General features: G+C 36.4%; 1 protein-coding gene across 6 annotated transcripts in view; it reads right to left on the bottom strand.

Annotated features, from left to right (window-relative positions):
• Positions 1-17,881, bottom strand: part of NIPBL (NIPBL cohesin loading factor) — a 135,089-nt gene that overhangs the window by 58,940 nt on the left and 58,268 nt on the right. For 5 of the 6 annotated variants that reach the window (XM_032097412.1, XM_032097407.1, XM_032097408.1 and 2 more), the window contains one exon: positions 12,256-12,888. The exons of the other annotated variant lie outside the window; for it this stretch is intronic. In XM_032097412.1, the coding sequence (XP_031953303.1) occupies positions 12,256-12,888 (633 nt within the window). The remainder of the gene's footprint in view (positions 1-12,255; positions 12,889-17,881) is intronic. 6 annotated transcript variants of the gene reach the window in all.

Consider the following 17,881-nt stretch of genomic DNA (forward strand, 5'->3'; position numbering starts at 1 on the left):
CACTGAATTTAAAAGCAAGAATAGGACTTCTCTAGCTAATACTTTTTCATGTATTCAGGCTATCATTCACTGTCAGTCTACCACAGATGCCAGTTAGTCATTAAAAAACCCCTCCCTCAAAACACATGAAATCAAAGGCCCTGTGTAATTCCCAAGAGAGCCACCTAATAAAGCAGCTAAAATACATTAAGACCAAAAAACCCCATGCCATCTAAAAAACCCCCAAACTACTCAATTACACTTGAAGCAGAAGCTGGAAAAGTCAAAGTTAAGGTGCATCTTCACAACTACTTTTTGAGGAATACTACTATAAAAGATATCTTCTGCAGATTCAACCTGCTTTATTATACATGTACTAAGCAAGGATCTGCAAAGATTATGACAGAGGTTTTCCCTACTTGGTTCAGTGCATCAGTTGGACTTCACACATTTTAGTCAGGGAACACACAAACAATGAACAAAACTGATAAAGTAACTACTCCACCACTCCATGCTTCTCTTTGAAGCTAAGCAGTACACCAAGGGTTGGAGTCTCTACCATAACACATGCATATTAGGTTGGGGACCACTACACACTTAAAAACTTGAGTATTTTCCCTTTGCAATCATAATGCTTTTTACAGATGAAACAAAAAGTATAGCGATAATTTTCTGTCAAGAACCCAACTCTGCAATAAGCCTTTCAGTTTACACTAAAAAATCATTAGGTGCAGAATAAAGAAAAATCAAGTGAGCCAACCACACAACCTGAAATCTGGTAGAATTCATAGAAATGAGAAGCACATGGAAGTATCCAAAAGAGTATATTCTACTCGTACAAACTTCAACCCATTTATATTACCAACATGGAACTCTAAACTAAAAATAATTTCTGCCATGAAAACTAGATGCCCTACCTGCACTAAGGCATATATTCTCATTTCTCAACTATCACCATGTAATTTGTCTAAAAAAATCCTACTTTCTCTGTAATCAGGGAATATGATTTTAAGTCTAAGGAATGACTAAACACAGATGTATTGTCAAAATCCCTAGACCACAAATGCAACTTAAGAAAGATGTACTTTGTGCCTACGTTTGTGGTGCCTTATCACTAGACACAATGAACCAGCTCTCCTATTCAGAGCAGGTGAATGAATGGTAAGGAGGATGCAATCAAGAAAGAGGGAAATAAATCCCAATGAAAAAAGCCACACACTCCTCTGTAACTGTAAACCAGAATTACAATATATGACTTCTAATTTCTTGTAAATTTTTAGAACATTCTTATTTAGAAATACTTTGAAGGATCACCTCCAAAATGAAAATTAGGCCACAATAACAAGCAGTAACATGGTCAATTCCAGTGATGCAAACAGGCTTCTTCCCCCCCATCACTTTCATCCTCAAATCTATTTGGGTATCTCTAACTTTCTAAAACACAAAAATTCTGTACAAGATTCAGTGGCTAGAAGACAGTAAGGACAGATACAATAAACTCCATGCAGAAACTGATCAACTGCAAAAAAAGAACTTTGCAAAGCTCAATAAAAGCCTGTAGGAATGACTGCCAACTTCATGATAGACGTGTGAAGCAAAATAAATTTTCCAAATCAAAGATGCAGCTTTTTAGCATGGAGATTTTTGCTTTTTTTGTGCTACAGCAGCTGCTGGATTCATATGAGGACTTACACAGATGATTTTTTCTACATTATGGAGAAAACAAATATACAATACATTCACACACATCATTACCTTACTTCTCAATTAAAACTCATTAAATTTTGAAACATAAGTTCAGAAACTTGCATTCTTTTGAGAAAGTTGGTCAGCCTTGTCATTTTAGTCCAGAAATGCCAGGCACAATAAAAAAATCCTGTAAAAGCTCTGATGGTGGATCTAACAGTAGTCTTTAAGACATTACTGTTATTCATTATCTGCCCCATCCCTTTAACTGAAGTTATTACCTGTTACAGAAGGGAACACGCATTCATATTTCCACAACTACATTTCACTGTCTAATGCATCACCATAAGGCACCAGTGAAGGTGGTTTGTATTAACCTACCAGGCTGAATGATTCAGTTAAAAGCAAGAAAATGTTTTCCTCTCTTATGCCTATTAAAGAAGCAGATGGCCACAAGCTATGGTGCCTTAAACAGCTGTAGCTGGATCATTCAAAACTCACCTTTCAGAGCCCTCATGCTGAAGGCACCAAGAATAAACAACCAAAATAATTCAAGTAGGGCCAATTTTCTTGCTTGGACTTCTGTAAGTGACCAGGCTCAACATGCTGCTGCTCTTCATCATCCAAAATGTCAAATTGTAAGTTGACAACACAAAAGTAGATGGTCACATCACAACTTGGCACACATATTCACTCTAAATACATAGCTCTTCTGATGCACATTCTTCATTTCTCTTGACAATAGCATACTGATATTTTAGTAACTTGACATCTTGTCTGAGAAGAAAGGGACACCTTCAAAAGTTTTATTTTCTTAGATGGCAAGGTGATTGCAGACAGAGTTAAGATGACTCACAGATTTCTTTGTATTTCCAGTGCATCTTGAAGGTGAGCCTCAAAACTAGACTCGATCATTACTGCTTTGCCTCTATGAGAATTCTGTATCTAGGACAAAAAAGCTGTCCCGAGTACAAGAAAATATCCGGTTGAACTAGGGGAAAAAAGGTAGGATGAATACATAGTTCCACTGCCTTCATCAAGTATAATGAAAAAACTCCATTGAATAAGGATAAAAACTTTTTAATTTGACATGATAGCTGCAAAAATTTGAAAGCTGAAATATACCATTGGATTTTGTGGGCTTTATAAAATCTTGAACTCACTTTCAGCTATATGAGCATTAGAATCAGAGAGATGAGGGAGGATAGAGTAGTGAACCTCTGAAAACAGATGTGTTCAGATCTTCTCTTTTACAGTCAAATATATGCTAGTTTGCATATACCTGCTTTGTAAGTCATGAGTCCCAAAATGAACAGATGAACTTTTACAACATCCACTGAAATATACTTCATATCCTTCAAGGCATCAGTATCCAAGCTTCATCCACTTCATTCCATAGACAGTAGTATTTCTATTAATATGGGGATCTAGGACTTCACCAAAATACCAGACTAATGTCTTTCTTTGAAATCCTACAGACCTAGATCTAAAGCTTGTCGCAGTTTCAAATATGCTGGCTCACAAGCTCTTTAGTCCAATAAAGTGTGATCAGGACACTTTTGCTTCCATCTTTATAACAGTTTTCATAGTAAAAAGAATATGCAGTAAGTTACAGAAGAGCTTTCTGACTATATTAATGATTTGGTATACAAGTTCGTTGTTTTCAGATTGTTTCCAAAACCATTATTCACTCCTCCACCTTTCTCTGAGGCTGTAGATATATTCAAAATATATCTACATTTTTTCCAATTCCTTTAACAAATTTATGGTAGTTCAGAGAACAGTCTGATCCCAGTTACTCTGCGTATGAATCCTTTTGACTTGGCAAATCCATAAGAATATTCTTTTTACCTTGCAACATGTTCACTAAAAAAGGCAGTACCTTGGAACTCAAAGCAAGATCATAAGCTACATTATACTGAAAAATAGTAGAGCTGTTCTAGCAAATGAAATTATTCATTGTGGCACAAGAAACAAAACATTACTGGAACCACAAGTGTGACATGGCAAAAAAATTAGCAGGATTTCCAAGTGGTAATCTCCCACCAATCCCTTTATGAACAGTATTCCTGGAAACAGGTTATGGCCTTCACCTTTGGACATATCTGCACATCCAAGTTACGAATACTTTAAGATTAAGAAATTAATTAATTACTGTGGAACCTTTGTGCAAAAAACCACATTGCACTGGAATAACCACAGACACCTTGAGATACATTTCTGCTGAAACTACGAGGCAAACATGACTTGAAGAACATTCATCCTGAAAACAAAGATGCTTGGAAGCTGAGGAAGTGTTAGAAGCAGCAGCTGGATGAGGAGAGCTGTATTATAAAAGTATCTCTGCTCTTTTACTCACCCATGAATCTTTCCAAAGCAGCAGTCAAAACACCTTTAATGCTGAAACCCTTTAATGCTGAAACCCCTAGGTTACTGCTTCCTTGAAAGCCTGATGATTGCCTTAAATCCCAGAATAAACTCTTAAAACAACTAAGTATAATTGAATGATACCCAGCTCTAGAACTGCTTGGCCTAGCAAATTGAAATGGGCCTTTTGTAAGTATCTGTGAAAAGGTAACAAGTCTAAATAATAGCCATGAGCATCGTTGCTACGCTTCCTTTTAGTAGAATGGTAACATTTCCCTCTACTAATACTGTTTGGTATACTTATAAACAGACAAAAGCGATAAATTTTTGTTTCCCCATTTACACCTTGCAAGGGACTCAGTGGGAGACTTCATATCCAAAATGGTTAAATATGAATATTCCCCTCTTCAGAGACACAAATAAGATTGATCCTCTAATGCTGAATTCTAGATGAACCATTTCAATGGTAATCGAAAGTACAACTTTTCTTTTTGTAAAGCATATCATTTAAGAGTTTTACATTTTTAAAGCTCTAACTCTTCTAATGTCTCATATTAGAGATTACTTCCACTCATTTGAAATATCACTTATTTAATGACATCACTAATTAATAAACTTAACTCAAATATAGTAGTCCTAAGGGGTTATTACATATTGTCAAACCTTCGATTTTTAACAACATCAGAGACAAGTCAGACAGAGGCAAATTACAAGCTTATCTTATTTAAATTAGCAATCAAGATCAGAAATTTTCAACAGGTGACACATAGATAAATGTCCAAATAAGAAACATATGTCTACAGTCAACTGTTTCCTTTTCTTAGTTATTTTTCACATATCTCTTCAAAGCTGTCTAAGGGCCCTTTTCCCCCAACCAACAGTGCTCTGTAGAACACGAGAATCTAATCTGTATACAAGGAATCTTTAAAATTACTTCAATGGTTACCAATGGATGACCTATCAATGGAGTGAGGGCAAAAATCCATTCTTTCCTACTCCTTCATGAATGCACACCATTGACAACCATGAGAGTTTGCTCCCATGTGATCTCCCCTCAAAGTCCTATGCCAACTGAAAAAAAGAATTGAACAACCAAAGAGAACCCTTCACATCAGTAGAAGAGATTTCCACAGTACCAGCTCCTCCCCTTGAAGGAGAGATTTAGCCAACACAAGGCAAAGATTTTATTCTCACTGCTTCCTCCCTTACAGAAGAAATCAAGAAAGTACAGTCATGAACCTCTTATAGGAAGCTTTATAGAATGGCACGTAATTCCAAAAATCTCTGAAGAAGTGACCAGAGGACTTCCAGCTGCTGCAGTTCAAAGAAAGGGACTTGCAAGACTCAGAACAGAAACAGCTGCTAATCTTTAGCGACCTGTTAAAAGACTTCATCGAACTTCTGGTCACTGTCCAAAAAGGAAACCCCATCAGAAGGGATGTCTAAACTCAGTTCAAAACACGAAAAGGCTACAGCGATCCCTGGCATAACTTAAGGTGTAGAAGACTTTATCAAAATGAATATTCTGAAGTTTTGTTTGCTTGCTTAAATACAGCAATAACACACTCATCATACTGTGTTACGAATTTTTCTACTTAAGGATGTCTGGTAACTCATTATTCTCTGTCAACTACAGTAATACAAAGGAAATACTACACCAGGAAATAACAAAAATTAAACTGCAGGAAAGTATAATCAAATATCTACTTTTGTTTAGAGATTGGAAACTGTAACTTAAGCTCTCTGAATTTAATATTGCTGTCTTACAAACCATACAACTTTAATTTATTTATGAGATAGATTTTTCAACATAAACACCGGGTTTTATCCACGTGATTGCTTTGTGCAAAATTACAGTTTTGTAATCTCAAAATACCTGAGCAAAACCTGAAGTGCACTTACTTTGAAATACCCAGTGCAGCATCTAATTCCACAAGAAAAATGCAACACACTAATATCAGACTGAATGAAAACTAAAGTACCACAGCTAACATATCCAACAGGATTTTCATTCATTTGTATAGACAGAAAACTTTAGAAATAAGAAGTGACTTTCCCTTCTCCCTTCAAGCTGCTGATTTTGTTCTGACACAACGCCTTGCACTCAAAAATACCATCAATTAACTAGATCAGTAACATTTATATTGCATGACATTGAAAAAGAAATCTGTGTCTTCTTAGGCTGATGTCAGAGTGAACTTAGTGACTGCGAACTACAGAAATGATGGGATTAAGCTCTTAATAGGGTTTATTCACTACTCATGCCATTTCTTTATCAAGATTTAAAAACATTATAGAGAAATGAGTCTCCCAGAATGTAAGTTGTTACTGGGTAAATAGTATCATAAATCCTTTCATCAAACAGGTACAAACAAGGGTATACATTACATGAAATTTATATTGAATTTTCTAGTCTTAGTTCATGGTGTAGACTGAAACAAAGAAGGCTTCTTGCTAAACTGCTACAGTTTAGTTATTTCCTACACCTTCTTGCAAGAGCAGTTTTCTACACTACCCTATGTAAAGCACGACCTAGAATAAATAGGGGAATTTTGATGTCATGTTACATATGAGCACAAATAAAAATTCTATTAAATTATATGACCCTACCATTAAAAAAAAATCATTTTGTAAGTATTTTAATCTTTACGAAAACTGTAAAAGGAAGTAACTTTTCCCAGATGGGTGGAAACATTGCAACATTTCATTGCAATTCCTCTAATAGAACAGGAATTTCTTCCCTTCACTTTTCTTAAAACATGTCTGAACACACACACAAACACAATATCAGTCTTCTACACGACATGGAGGCTGCAAAGCTGCTTTTTCTTGGAAGAGCTATATGAAGCACCAGTTTCATCCATTACATTACTCTACAAAATGCAGACCTAAGGAAAGCTTCTATACACAAAATACATGATAACTAAGTCTCACATTCTACTACACACAGAGCTATTTATCTTTCGCACTGTATCTCTTCACCTTCTGGTATTAATGACTGTAATCTGCAAAACTACTATACAAATTACTACTTAAAGCCCCATTTTTAAGGAAATAAGCCCCCTACAACATTTTTGGAAATGAATGCTAATATACTGGTTATAATTACACATTCTGTCATTTCATTAATTGGCTACATAAAATTAGACATAAACAAACTATTCATTCATAATAGTATTCTTCTATTAGTTTCCTCTTTAGGGAATTTTATGGGGGAGATGGGTAATGGGGAGAAAGGGAGAGGAGCCGGGTAAGAACTTAAAAAGTAAGAGAAAAAGGGTACTTACCTATAACTGTAGTTTTGAGAGTTTTGCTCCGGCAGATTCACACTCTTGGGATGTGTGTCTCTGCTGCTAAGGGCTTGGAACGAACCAAAAAAAGAAGGGCCCACAGCAGGCATCCAAATGCCCCCTAACTGATCCAATTATTGGAAATAAAGTTATTAAAGCTTCAATACTTCCTAATTCAAAGAATCCACAGTAAGATTCCAAAGAAGTGGGTAAAATGGACCCTCAGGGGTAAAATATATAGGGAAAAACACACATAAACAAGTCAGTTTGTCTCATTAAAAAAATTCATCTAATGCTTTCAAGTTTAAAAAAAAAATATTATCCTCCCAATGAAATGGTTAATGATTTCATTACTCTTTTCACAAATGCCAGAAAACAGTGCCTTTTACAAGCAAAAGCAGAACTCCTCAATCTGTAAAAACAGCGGTATTATAGAAAAGTATCTTTGAAGATGCCTAAAATCTAACCACACACTTTATGTATGGAAGAGCTCAGATTAAAACCTAGCAAATCTGAGTAAAATAAAAAAGCTAAATCAATTTGAAAAAGAGTATCTGAAAAAGATGGGTTACTTTCTGGGTTTTTATGTAATTTTCAAGGTTATCTTCCCTCTTCCTGTTGCTAAAAGACTCAAGCTCCTTTTAGCATTAATATGTTAAACATTTTTGTTTCACAGTATTTGGAGTTTTTAGAAAACCATGAAAGATCCTAATGTATAAACTTTGTATCTGAAAATTAATTCTGTAGCAGGTCTAAATCTTGAAAAACAAGAACTTCATTTAATGTTCTAGGAAAGTTTAGTCTGCAAGTGATGCACTAACTTTGAACTGCTTAACTACACACAAAAATAACTCGTGTACCTGAACAGTGGCAAAGCACAAGTTAATGCAAAGAACTGAGGTTACCAAAATGAAATTTCTCCCTCAACATTCCCATCTCCCAAAAGGAAAAAAGATGCCTGAGAACAACAGAAATTCCTGGGACAATTTCTAAAACTTAAGAGGGTTTCCTGAACTTTCTGGGAGTAGTCAACTTCAGAACATGAACAAAGCACAATTTCAGTTAAGTAAACAAAATTGGTTCAGAACATAGACCTCTACTTGTTTCAAAAGCCTTCAACTGCACCAAGTAATACAGGAAATGTGACAACTGGCAGTAGTTAGAAGAGAAGAAAGTGTGCGCTAAGTTTCACTACCTTCCTGAAGAAATTATACCATCAAAATATCACAATGTAACTAGAGAAGAGGATGTCAATCCTGTGGAAATCATTGTGGAAAAAGTCAATCCACTTCTGTAACATCCCTTTTGAATCACTTTTTTTCCAACTCAGATAATCTGAGTCTTGAGAAATAATAGCCAAATCTATCTGTAATACTGCACATTTTTGTATCTGATGAGGGTATAGAGGCCATTGTGAGGGGAGCAATGGGAACTGAAGACCTGAGTTACGTCACGTTCCAAGGACTTACTTAGCAGTACTGAAGCTACTAAATGTAATGGATGTATTAGAATGTAACTTTTGGTGCCAACTGCCTAGATCTTCAAATCTCCTTTCACTAACAGATACAGAAAACTTACTTGTGAAACTAATCAATGGAGAGACTTTCTTGATGGAGAAAGTAGAAAGAGATGAACTCCTGCCCTTCCATACAGAGGACAAGGATGAAAACAGCTTTTCAAATTTCACAGCTCTCTATCATGACAATACACTCAAAAGACAATCAAAGACAATACACTCCACTTAATCCAAGAGCCAAGTACCCCAAAAGAACAGAATTATAAAAACACAGCTGCAGAAAGCACTCAGATATGAGGAAGGAAGTCTGTAATCTAAAATCACTCCTTATGCATACCTGACACACACTAGCTCAAGTTTGTTGGATTTTGCAGTAGTGATTTTTGCACTAAAGATTCCTCTTAATAAAGCAAAAGCATGAAAATCAGATTTCAGAATGATAAGCTGCTTTTCAAAGAAGGCAATTCTGCAAAACCCTGTGTTAGTTCCTCTTCTGAAACACAGACTGCCTCCCACTTTGAGAGACTTTGTTTGGTAGAAGTTAAATATTTTTACAGTTTTATTAGAAACAATGAGTTATTACAGAAAGTACTCTAATTACCACAAGGCTCCAATCCCCATTTCCCACCAGTACCAAATATAATAAAAGGACCTCAGCATCAAAAAAAGACCCCAGACCTGAGCATTGCCTTAGCCAAGTTGTATAATTTTTAGCAAGAATGCCCCCCAAAAAATTTCTGCTGCTTCTCTGAAATAAACACCTCCACACTACCGGTTATTAGCCTCAGAAGAACATGTCCTATCCAACCAAACCGTTACTGTTAAAAAGAAAGCATTTGAAAATCTGTGATGGAGCATAGAACTATTGAGATTTCATGTCTGAAATAAAGGACAGAAGAGACCACTAATCTACTATCAAAACTTGTGAGTACCACTTTACTGAAAGTAATTTATAGAAACTGGTGTGAGTACACACAGAAAACACATATGGCTGTAATATGCATTCCCATGCCTCTGTTACAAAAGCAGCAAAGAAGCTTCCATGCAGATTTTAGCATGTGCTAGCATTCTGAGTAAGTTCTCTAAAACAACGCTTGCTATTGTAAAGCATCATCTGGCACTATGCACTCTCACTTTAATTAGCCTGAGCACTTGCTACACCCACACTCTTTTCCAGACAAAATGTGATCTGAAGTTACAGTACATGTACAAAAATGCACAAATGCCAGGCTTTTGTATAAATACACTATACGCAGCTTTGCAGAAATGAATGACATATTTAGAAGTTACTGAATATGTTTCCAACAGACATATTCCCATAGGAATAATAGAGGAAGCTTCCTCTTGCAGCCTCACCAAACTAAACAGCTCTAACTAGAAAAATCCCAGAGGGTATCAGTTTCTAGACATAGCACAAATTTAAAAGCACTACCAAAAAAGTAGTAACTGTATTTCTCCGAGGCAACATTTTCAGGAAATCTGTTCCAAGACTGCTAAAAATCTTTCTACTATATACTATGCAGTCATGGCTGAAACCTCAAGAGCCAAAGTGAAAAGTGCTGCTGTCTATCATAGAGGCAACTTAGCACAAGTGAATAAATAGTTATAATTTGTCCCAATATGAGGCAGCAACTCTTGCACCTGATTTATACCAAGTATAGGAACTCAGGAAGATCTGAGACCTACTAGTGGATGCAGCTAAGGGGAGAAACCATAAGATCAGAATCTGTATTTGGGAAGATGGTTACTGACCAGTGGTGAACAGGAAGGGTCACATTCTACAAAAATCACTCCTTTCCCCAAAAGAAACAAATCAAGGCTCTGACCATGGATGTTTAATTATGGTAAACAAACTTTACAACTAATACTCAACATTTTCTGAAAGCCAAAACAAAACAGAAAGTATGTTTTTAGTCTTAATCAAAGTGTTTGAAAGCTGCTGTGCATTTTTTCAGCTGCTTCTCAAGTAAAACATGGTGGAGATTCTATTTCAAGTGCGTGGACATAAATGTTGCTTTTGAAGTATTAGGCCACAAACCACAAGCTCTCCAACAATAAATTTATAATTAATGGAAGAGATTTAAGCAAATAAACAAATTCCCCATTTCACTGAATTAAAATTAAAGACAGTAGAGATCAGTAGACATCTTTTTTGAGGTGAACACACCTTTTCTCCTTATGTTCATAAATAGTTTTTCCTAAAAAGATTTGATTTAGTTACCAAATAAGAAACATCTTAGAAGTTCAACCTTTTAGTACTGCAACAATGTTTACACACATACACACACACACACACAAACTCTCTCTTCCCCTCATCACTCAGGCATCTTTAAAAATAGTGAAAAACCACTTTGAAAAGGGAGCAAATTTGCACCCTCTCTGGTGGTTAAAACCCAAACTGTGTGTAAATTCATTCCATTCAAGTATGTCTCCATGGACCATTTTTACCTATGAACTTCCAAAATCAGAATTTTCACCATTTTCCATTCTGCAAGACTTTTCTCGAGAGTATCTAATAAATTAGGATTATGTTACGAAAGATCTTTTTCTCAGAAGTTAAACACGGTGCAGAGGAAGATTCTGAAAAATACTTATGGTAAATTATTATTATCTAATTCAAAAAATACGTCTGACACTGAAGACCTTCAAACCAATTAACAACAGAAAGAGAAATCAAAATGAAAAAATTGATAGATTCAATTAAATCTATTAAGACAGGTGCACCTACTGAAGCAAAGATAAAACATCTCAGAAGCCCACCTGGTTCTGTGCTAGAGACCGTACAGATATATGGTAGTTCTCTAAAGTTTCTAATGCCTATATAATAATTAACATTCAGTTGAACAAACATTACAGACGACATAATTGTATATGCTACCCAATTATTACGCTACTTTTAAAAGAACAGAATAGATGTGATTTTAGTCTAACATCTCCTTCACATTAAATCCAAATGGGGATATGAATAGAAATGGGACAAAACCGTTTCCTGAATTTTCTTAAATTAGGCAACATGGATTAATAATACAACTATCAAAACTCACTACAAATTTTGATTTCTGGTACTGCTGGGGTTTTAGAAACTATAAACAACATCAATTGTACTTCATTCAGTCTCATGGTTCAAAGTAAAGAGTATCTTAAAAGAATTTTGAAACATAAGAATTTCACTTTCCGTCCATTAAGACCCCAAATAAAGACTATCAGATATTCAAAATATGCATATATGAAAGATTACAGTTCATTGTTGGAAGGGAATGGAGATGAATGTTGCAGAAGAACCTACACTGAGTAAACAGAATTGAACTATGTGACAATGACAGGAAGTTTTTTTTATATATATATATGGGGTTTATATGCGCATATATATATATTTATAGAATATATAGTGTATATACACACACACAATCCTTTTACCTTTATCTTGCACTTCTTTTGAAAATCGCTCCCTTTCAATAGCTGATTCACGTTCTATCCGCTCAATTTCAGCCAATGCATCCAATTCTACTTCATCATATGACGTTATAGCTCCTTGTTGCGAAACCTGTTGCTGTGTCTGTACCACAGGAGTTTGAGGTTGTTTTGCAGCAACTGAAGTGTTCTGTTGTAAAACAGGCACTTGTTGTGCCTGAAGGAAAGCTGTCTGTTCATGCTGCGGCAAACACTGAGCAGCGTTTAGTGGGCGGTTAACATCCTGTGGAGTAACGGGTGTTTTAGAAGTCTGTCCTGGGTACTGCACATTAAAAGGAATATCACCCTCTGACACACTGCTGTTTTCCAAGCCAGAGAGCATATCATCCTGCTGGTCCATATCCGAAGATCTTACACGAGACAGTCTTAATGTAAGCTTAGTGGAGTCCTTGGAAGGAGAGCTAATGATATCATACATTGCAGCTTTTTCAGTCTGGTCTTTTTCATCCTTGCCTAACTTCATTTTCTTTTGTTTCTTTTGCTTTCTTTCTGGAGAATCTAACAATATGTCTGGGGGAACATCTCTAGGTGATGAATAAGGTGGAGGCTGAGATTGTTGGATTAAAGGTTGTCTTGATCCTAGAATAATAATTCAGAAAAACTGAACAGTTATGTTGTTTCATGTTTATATAAAAACACTCTAAATATAACCTATATAATTTTAATGTGTAGCTCTACATTTAACTGTGTTTCACAAAAGGTCTAAATAAGATTGGTAGGAAGCACATCATTGCTAGATCAAGATGCAATCGAGATAGTTGCAGTATACTTCCTAGGAATTTAAGCTGTCCACTGCAAGTAGAGAAGGGATCATTTCAGAGAAGACGGAACAAAAAAACCCACCACCAAAAAAGAATAAATAAAAATAGTACCTAAGGTTCAGAATACCAGCTATTAGAAAATGATCAATGAAAGCAAGTTGATGACAGAAAAAAGAAAAGATCAAAAAGATTCTTATTAAGGCCCAGTCAGTGATGAAGACTTAATGATCAGTGTACAGGCACTAGCCATTTCAGCCACACATTTTTAATTTTAAAAAACCCAAAAAACCAAAACATACGCAACCTCCTTAACTTGGATTTCATTTTTAACATTTTTTTCTTTTCTTTTTTTTTGTCTTTTTTACAATTTTATTTTAGGTAAATTTATTCCAACCTCCCCCACTCATTACTATCTAGAAAACACTCATTATCTGAAGGCATTTTTCTACCATTCCCTGCCTTATCTCCCCTCCTTTTTTGTTAATGTACGATTTTTTGCTTCTACGTGCATTCTTTACAGGATTTGAGTGTATCTACAGAAACTTAAATAAGAGCATCCATCTAATTAAATAAATTCTCCAATTAATTACATTTGAAGTTCTAATTTCTCTAACTAATCAGTTCCCTCTGTTAGCCCAGAAAAAAATCTGAAAAACAGAAGCTTTTCAACCTGTCCCAACTGTATTTTTGGCTTAAAAAGGAATACTGTGCAAGGTGGGGGACACACACAGTCTCCACTTCTTAAAGCAACCATTCAGATTCCATTCATCCATTGGGGAATACTGATCTTCAGAAAGCAGTGACTGAGATTGTTATTAGTCATTCTGGTCACGGCATCAGTACTTCTAACAAGCAAAATTAACTGGAATACAGTTCCCATGTGCTTCATTCAAGAAACACCACTAAACAAGAAAGCAGCTTTATTCTGTGGCTTAAATTTCTACCAGATATTTTTGGAAATGTTAAGAATCTAAGACCTGTAGATGAAAAAACAGAATGGATATCTCTATCAAAGCTTCAATTCACATGAAAGGTGTGCTTTTACTGATGATCTCTTTTTACAGACTGCTATGCTTATTTTGTCTCCCTAGACCATTCTGTAAGAAGTCCCATGACTTCTGTATGTAGAGAGCAGGGTATGACATGGGATTATCTTAATCCTTGGCCATCAGCAACAACTCCATATTCTGTCATACCATCCACAAAGCTGGGAAGCCCTGTTTTGACTCATCCAAAAATTTTCAAAACTCTTCTACTACTCTACTTCCCTTCCTCAAATCAGATACCACACTCAGCCACCAGTACCAAAGTTCTCACTACACCCTAAGAAGATTTCTCCCTTGCCTTTCACCAGATTCCTATTCTTGTTATGCTCCTCCCCGCAATTACCATTTCTTTGGGTAATTAACAAGATCAAATGTAATGTGTAGCAGGAATCATTAGCTACCATTTTCTTTTATGGTAATGTCTACCACCCAGGAAACACAAGCTGCAGGATAATTTCTACAAATACTAGAGGTGACTCAGAACTTTTCAAAGAGATATAACTGACATCTTAATCTTGAATTATCTCTTATATGAATACTTTTAAAGTTGCAACAATGGAACACGTACTGTTTTTCAGAGTTACACTTCTGAACACAGGGAACAGATTCGATTCTCCCTTGTCCTAAACTTCTGAATAAATATGACAAGATGAATCTGATTTGGTATTAATTTGGCATTTCTCATGTTGAAAAGTAACACTGCAGCAACAGATAAAGTGGTTCTTTTTATCTTTGAATAGACTTGAGGAGGTCAGAAGGATTTCAGTGCATTCCGTTGAACAGTCTTAGAATCCAGTAAATGAAGAAACAAAAGTAAAGCTTTGCCTCTCCTAGGCAGCACTACGAATAAGTATTTGGAAATATCTTCCTCCTGAAGGAAATTCTTGAAAGGTTTTGATAGTAAGGCCTGTAAGCTGCACATTCCAGCAATAACTTCACATATTTCTGAAATATTTAATGATGGTTAAGCCTCTGATAACAAGGAGGCTTGGAAGCTACAATGCCTGTGTATGGAGGTGAAAAGCATTCTTGAACAGTTCCACCCTACCACAAACTTTAGCAGTTTTGAACAGGTACAACACAATGAACACACAGCACATTCTGTTCAATACTGAGGCTTCAGACAAAAACCAGAAGTGTACTGAGGTGGCTAAGAAGGCCAACGGCACCCTGGCCTGTATCAGCAGTAGCACAGCCAGCAGGACCAGGGCAGCGACTGTCCCTGTGTACTCGGCATTGGTGAAGACACACCTTGAATGCTATGTTCAGTTCTGGGCCCCTCACTACAAGAAAGACACTGAGGTGCTGGAGTGAGTCTGAAGAAGGGGAACAGAGCTGGAGCACAAGTCCAGTGAGAAGTGGTTGAAAGAGCTGCGGGTGTTTATCCTGGAGAAAAGGAAGCTCAAGGGGAGACCTTATCACTCTCTACAACCACCTGAAAGGAGGTCGTGGCTAGGTGGGGATCAGACTATTCTCCCAGACAACTAGAGGAAACAGCCTCAAACTGCACCAGAGGAGGTTCAGGTTGGACCTCAGGAAGAATTTCTTCACTGAAAGGGTGGGTAAGCACTGGAATGGGCTGCCCAGGGAGGTGGTGGAGTCACCATTCCTGGAGGTGTTCAAGAAACGACTGCATGTGGCACTTGATGCTATGGTTTAATTCGCATGATGGTTTTCCATTAAAGGTTGGACCAGATGATCTTGGATATCTTTTTCAACCTTAATGATTCTATGAAAACTACACCCATTATACAGAGAGGGTTTTGGCTATTAATTTTGGGATCAGTCTGGAGTATTTCCTATGGGAGAAGTCTGAGAATATGTCTGAGAATAAATATCATTACCAAGACCAGATAACAGAAAAAAAAGTTTTTTTAAAGAACACAATTATAAAGAGTTTGCTGAACCAGCTGAGATTCCAAGATAGAGAAGGTTTGTTCTACAGAATGCTGTTGATGCAGTAAATAATATACAAATCTTCAGAAAATATCTTTAGGAATGAACCAACTTTCTTATTTTAGAACAGGAAAATATTTAGGCAACTTTTGAGTCTAAATCTAGGGCTGGGCAGTAATTCAGGAGAAAAATAAATCTGACTTTTTGTAGTTGATTTTCCATAGATAGTATCATTAAAAGAACTTTGTGCATTCTCTGTTTATATAGCAGGAATATGTACAACTTCTGAGATAAAAGGAGGTTCTCCCCTGATTCAGGAATGTCATTGTATCATTACTGAACAGCAAATACTGGTACTCAACCAGATAACACCAAACATAACTGAGAAGCAGGTATCATTACAGGAAATGAGAAATGTTTGTTCTCTACAGAGAACAAACACAACCATCAACAATACCTCTCTTGTCTTTCAGCAACAGTCATTCAGAGCACCCATGATAACCCTAGGACAGGTTCTCTACATTTCCTAGTTCTTCTATTGATTCCTAATGGTAGATGGCACCAAGTATGGAATAAGTTTTACCAACTGCTGTAGCAATTTGCAAACACCTTTTTTTCTGTGAGTCTTGACTGGAACCTTATCAAATCCTATATAATCAACTATAAAAAGAATTTGATTGTATTGACAGAGACTTAGCCTTCTTTAAAACGTAAAGTTTTGAATCCACTTCTAGTTTGTTTACCCTGGCTATACCTGCTCACTGTGTGTCACTAGCTTGGATAGCAAACAAGGAAGCTTCTGTCCAGGAGACTGCACAGATCACTGACATCTCCATCTTACGGTTTTGTCTGTACTTGCTAATCACATCACAATACTCACAACTTCTTTAAGTATTCATGATACTTCCTCTGATTGTCTCTAATCCTCTTCATGTCACTTGCCTTTCACAGGTGATGCAGCAAAGTCACACCACTGATCACATTCCGTGTTGTGATCCACATGGTTAAAAAGCAATTACTAAGGTTATCAGGAAGTCAGGACTCACACATTTTTCAGAATTCAAAAAAATTATTACCTTTCCACTTGTACAGTAACAACTTCCAAAGGGTCACATGAAACATTATCCTAATATTCCTTTAATTCCCTTGCAGGCAAAGGTTCTTGGGTGCTGATAAAAGCTTTTCACTCATTCTACACCCTGTTTTGCCAGAAGTATCATTTCCTAAGCATGAAAGCTGGAAAGACTGCTAGAGAATAAATGAAGACTAATGTTTAATACTTGGTTCACAGCACATTGGAGAGAAACTTCAAGAATGTTGAAGCACTACACTTTTTGAAATCTATAGGAAAGTGATCTTCCACACTCCTGGAACATGATTTCAATAAGTACCAAATTGGTGTATAAACCTGGACACAGCATTCCAGACATTTTACTGGACAATCCTTTGGAAAGACACTGTAAGAAAGGTGTATGTGCTACATGTGAATTATTAAGACTTCATATATGACTAATTGTACGGTAAGTAAGTTCGTAAGGGCACAAGTTGAAGCAGGAGAAGAGAACCAGAGCACCCTTATTGCATACACAATGACATTTGTCTGGGAAAGCTAGGAACCTTGTGATTATAGAACACGAGGAACACACGATTGCCAACAGATTTTAAGAGACTGCAGTTACACTGTGTAAATTAAGCGTGTCTTCCTCCCCCCGCCCCCCCCCCCCAATAACATGATCTTATTTATCACCTTCACATAAAAGGAAAGTTTTCACAAAAATGGGATCAGACAAATTCACTCTGGAACTCCAGCTAAACAAGTCTCAAAATTGGTAATAATGACTTTCAGAATTTGCACCTCCAGTAGACTCA

Source organism: Corvus moneduloides, chromosome Z, assembly GCF_009650955.1.
Source record: "Corvus moneduloides isolate bCorMon1 chromosome Z, bCorMon1.pri, whole genome shotgun sequence".
Taxonomy (NCBI): Eukaryota; Metazoa; Chordata; class Aves; order Passeriformes; family Corvidae; genus Corvus; species Corvus moneduloides.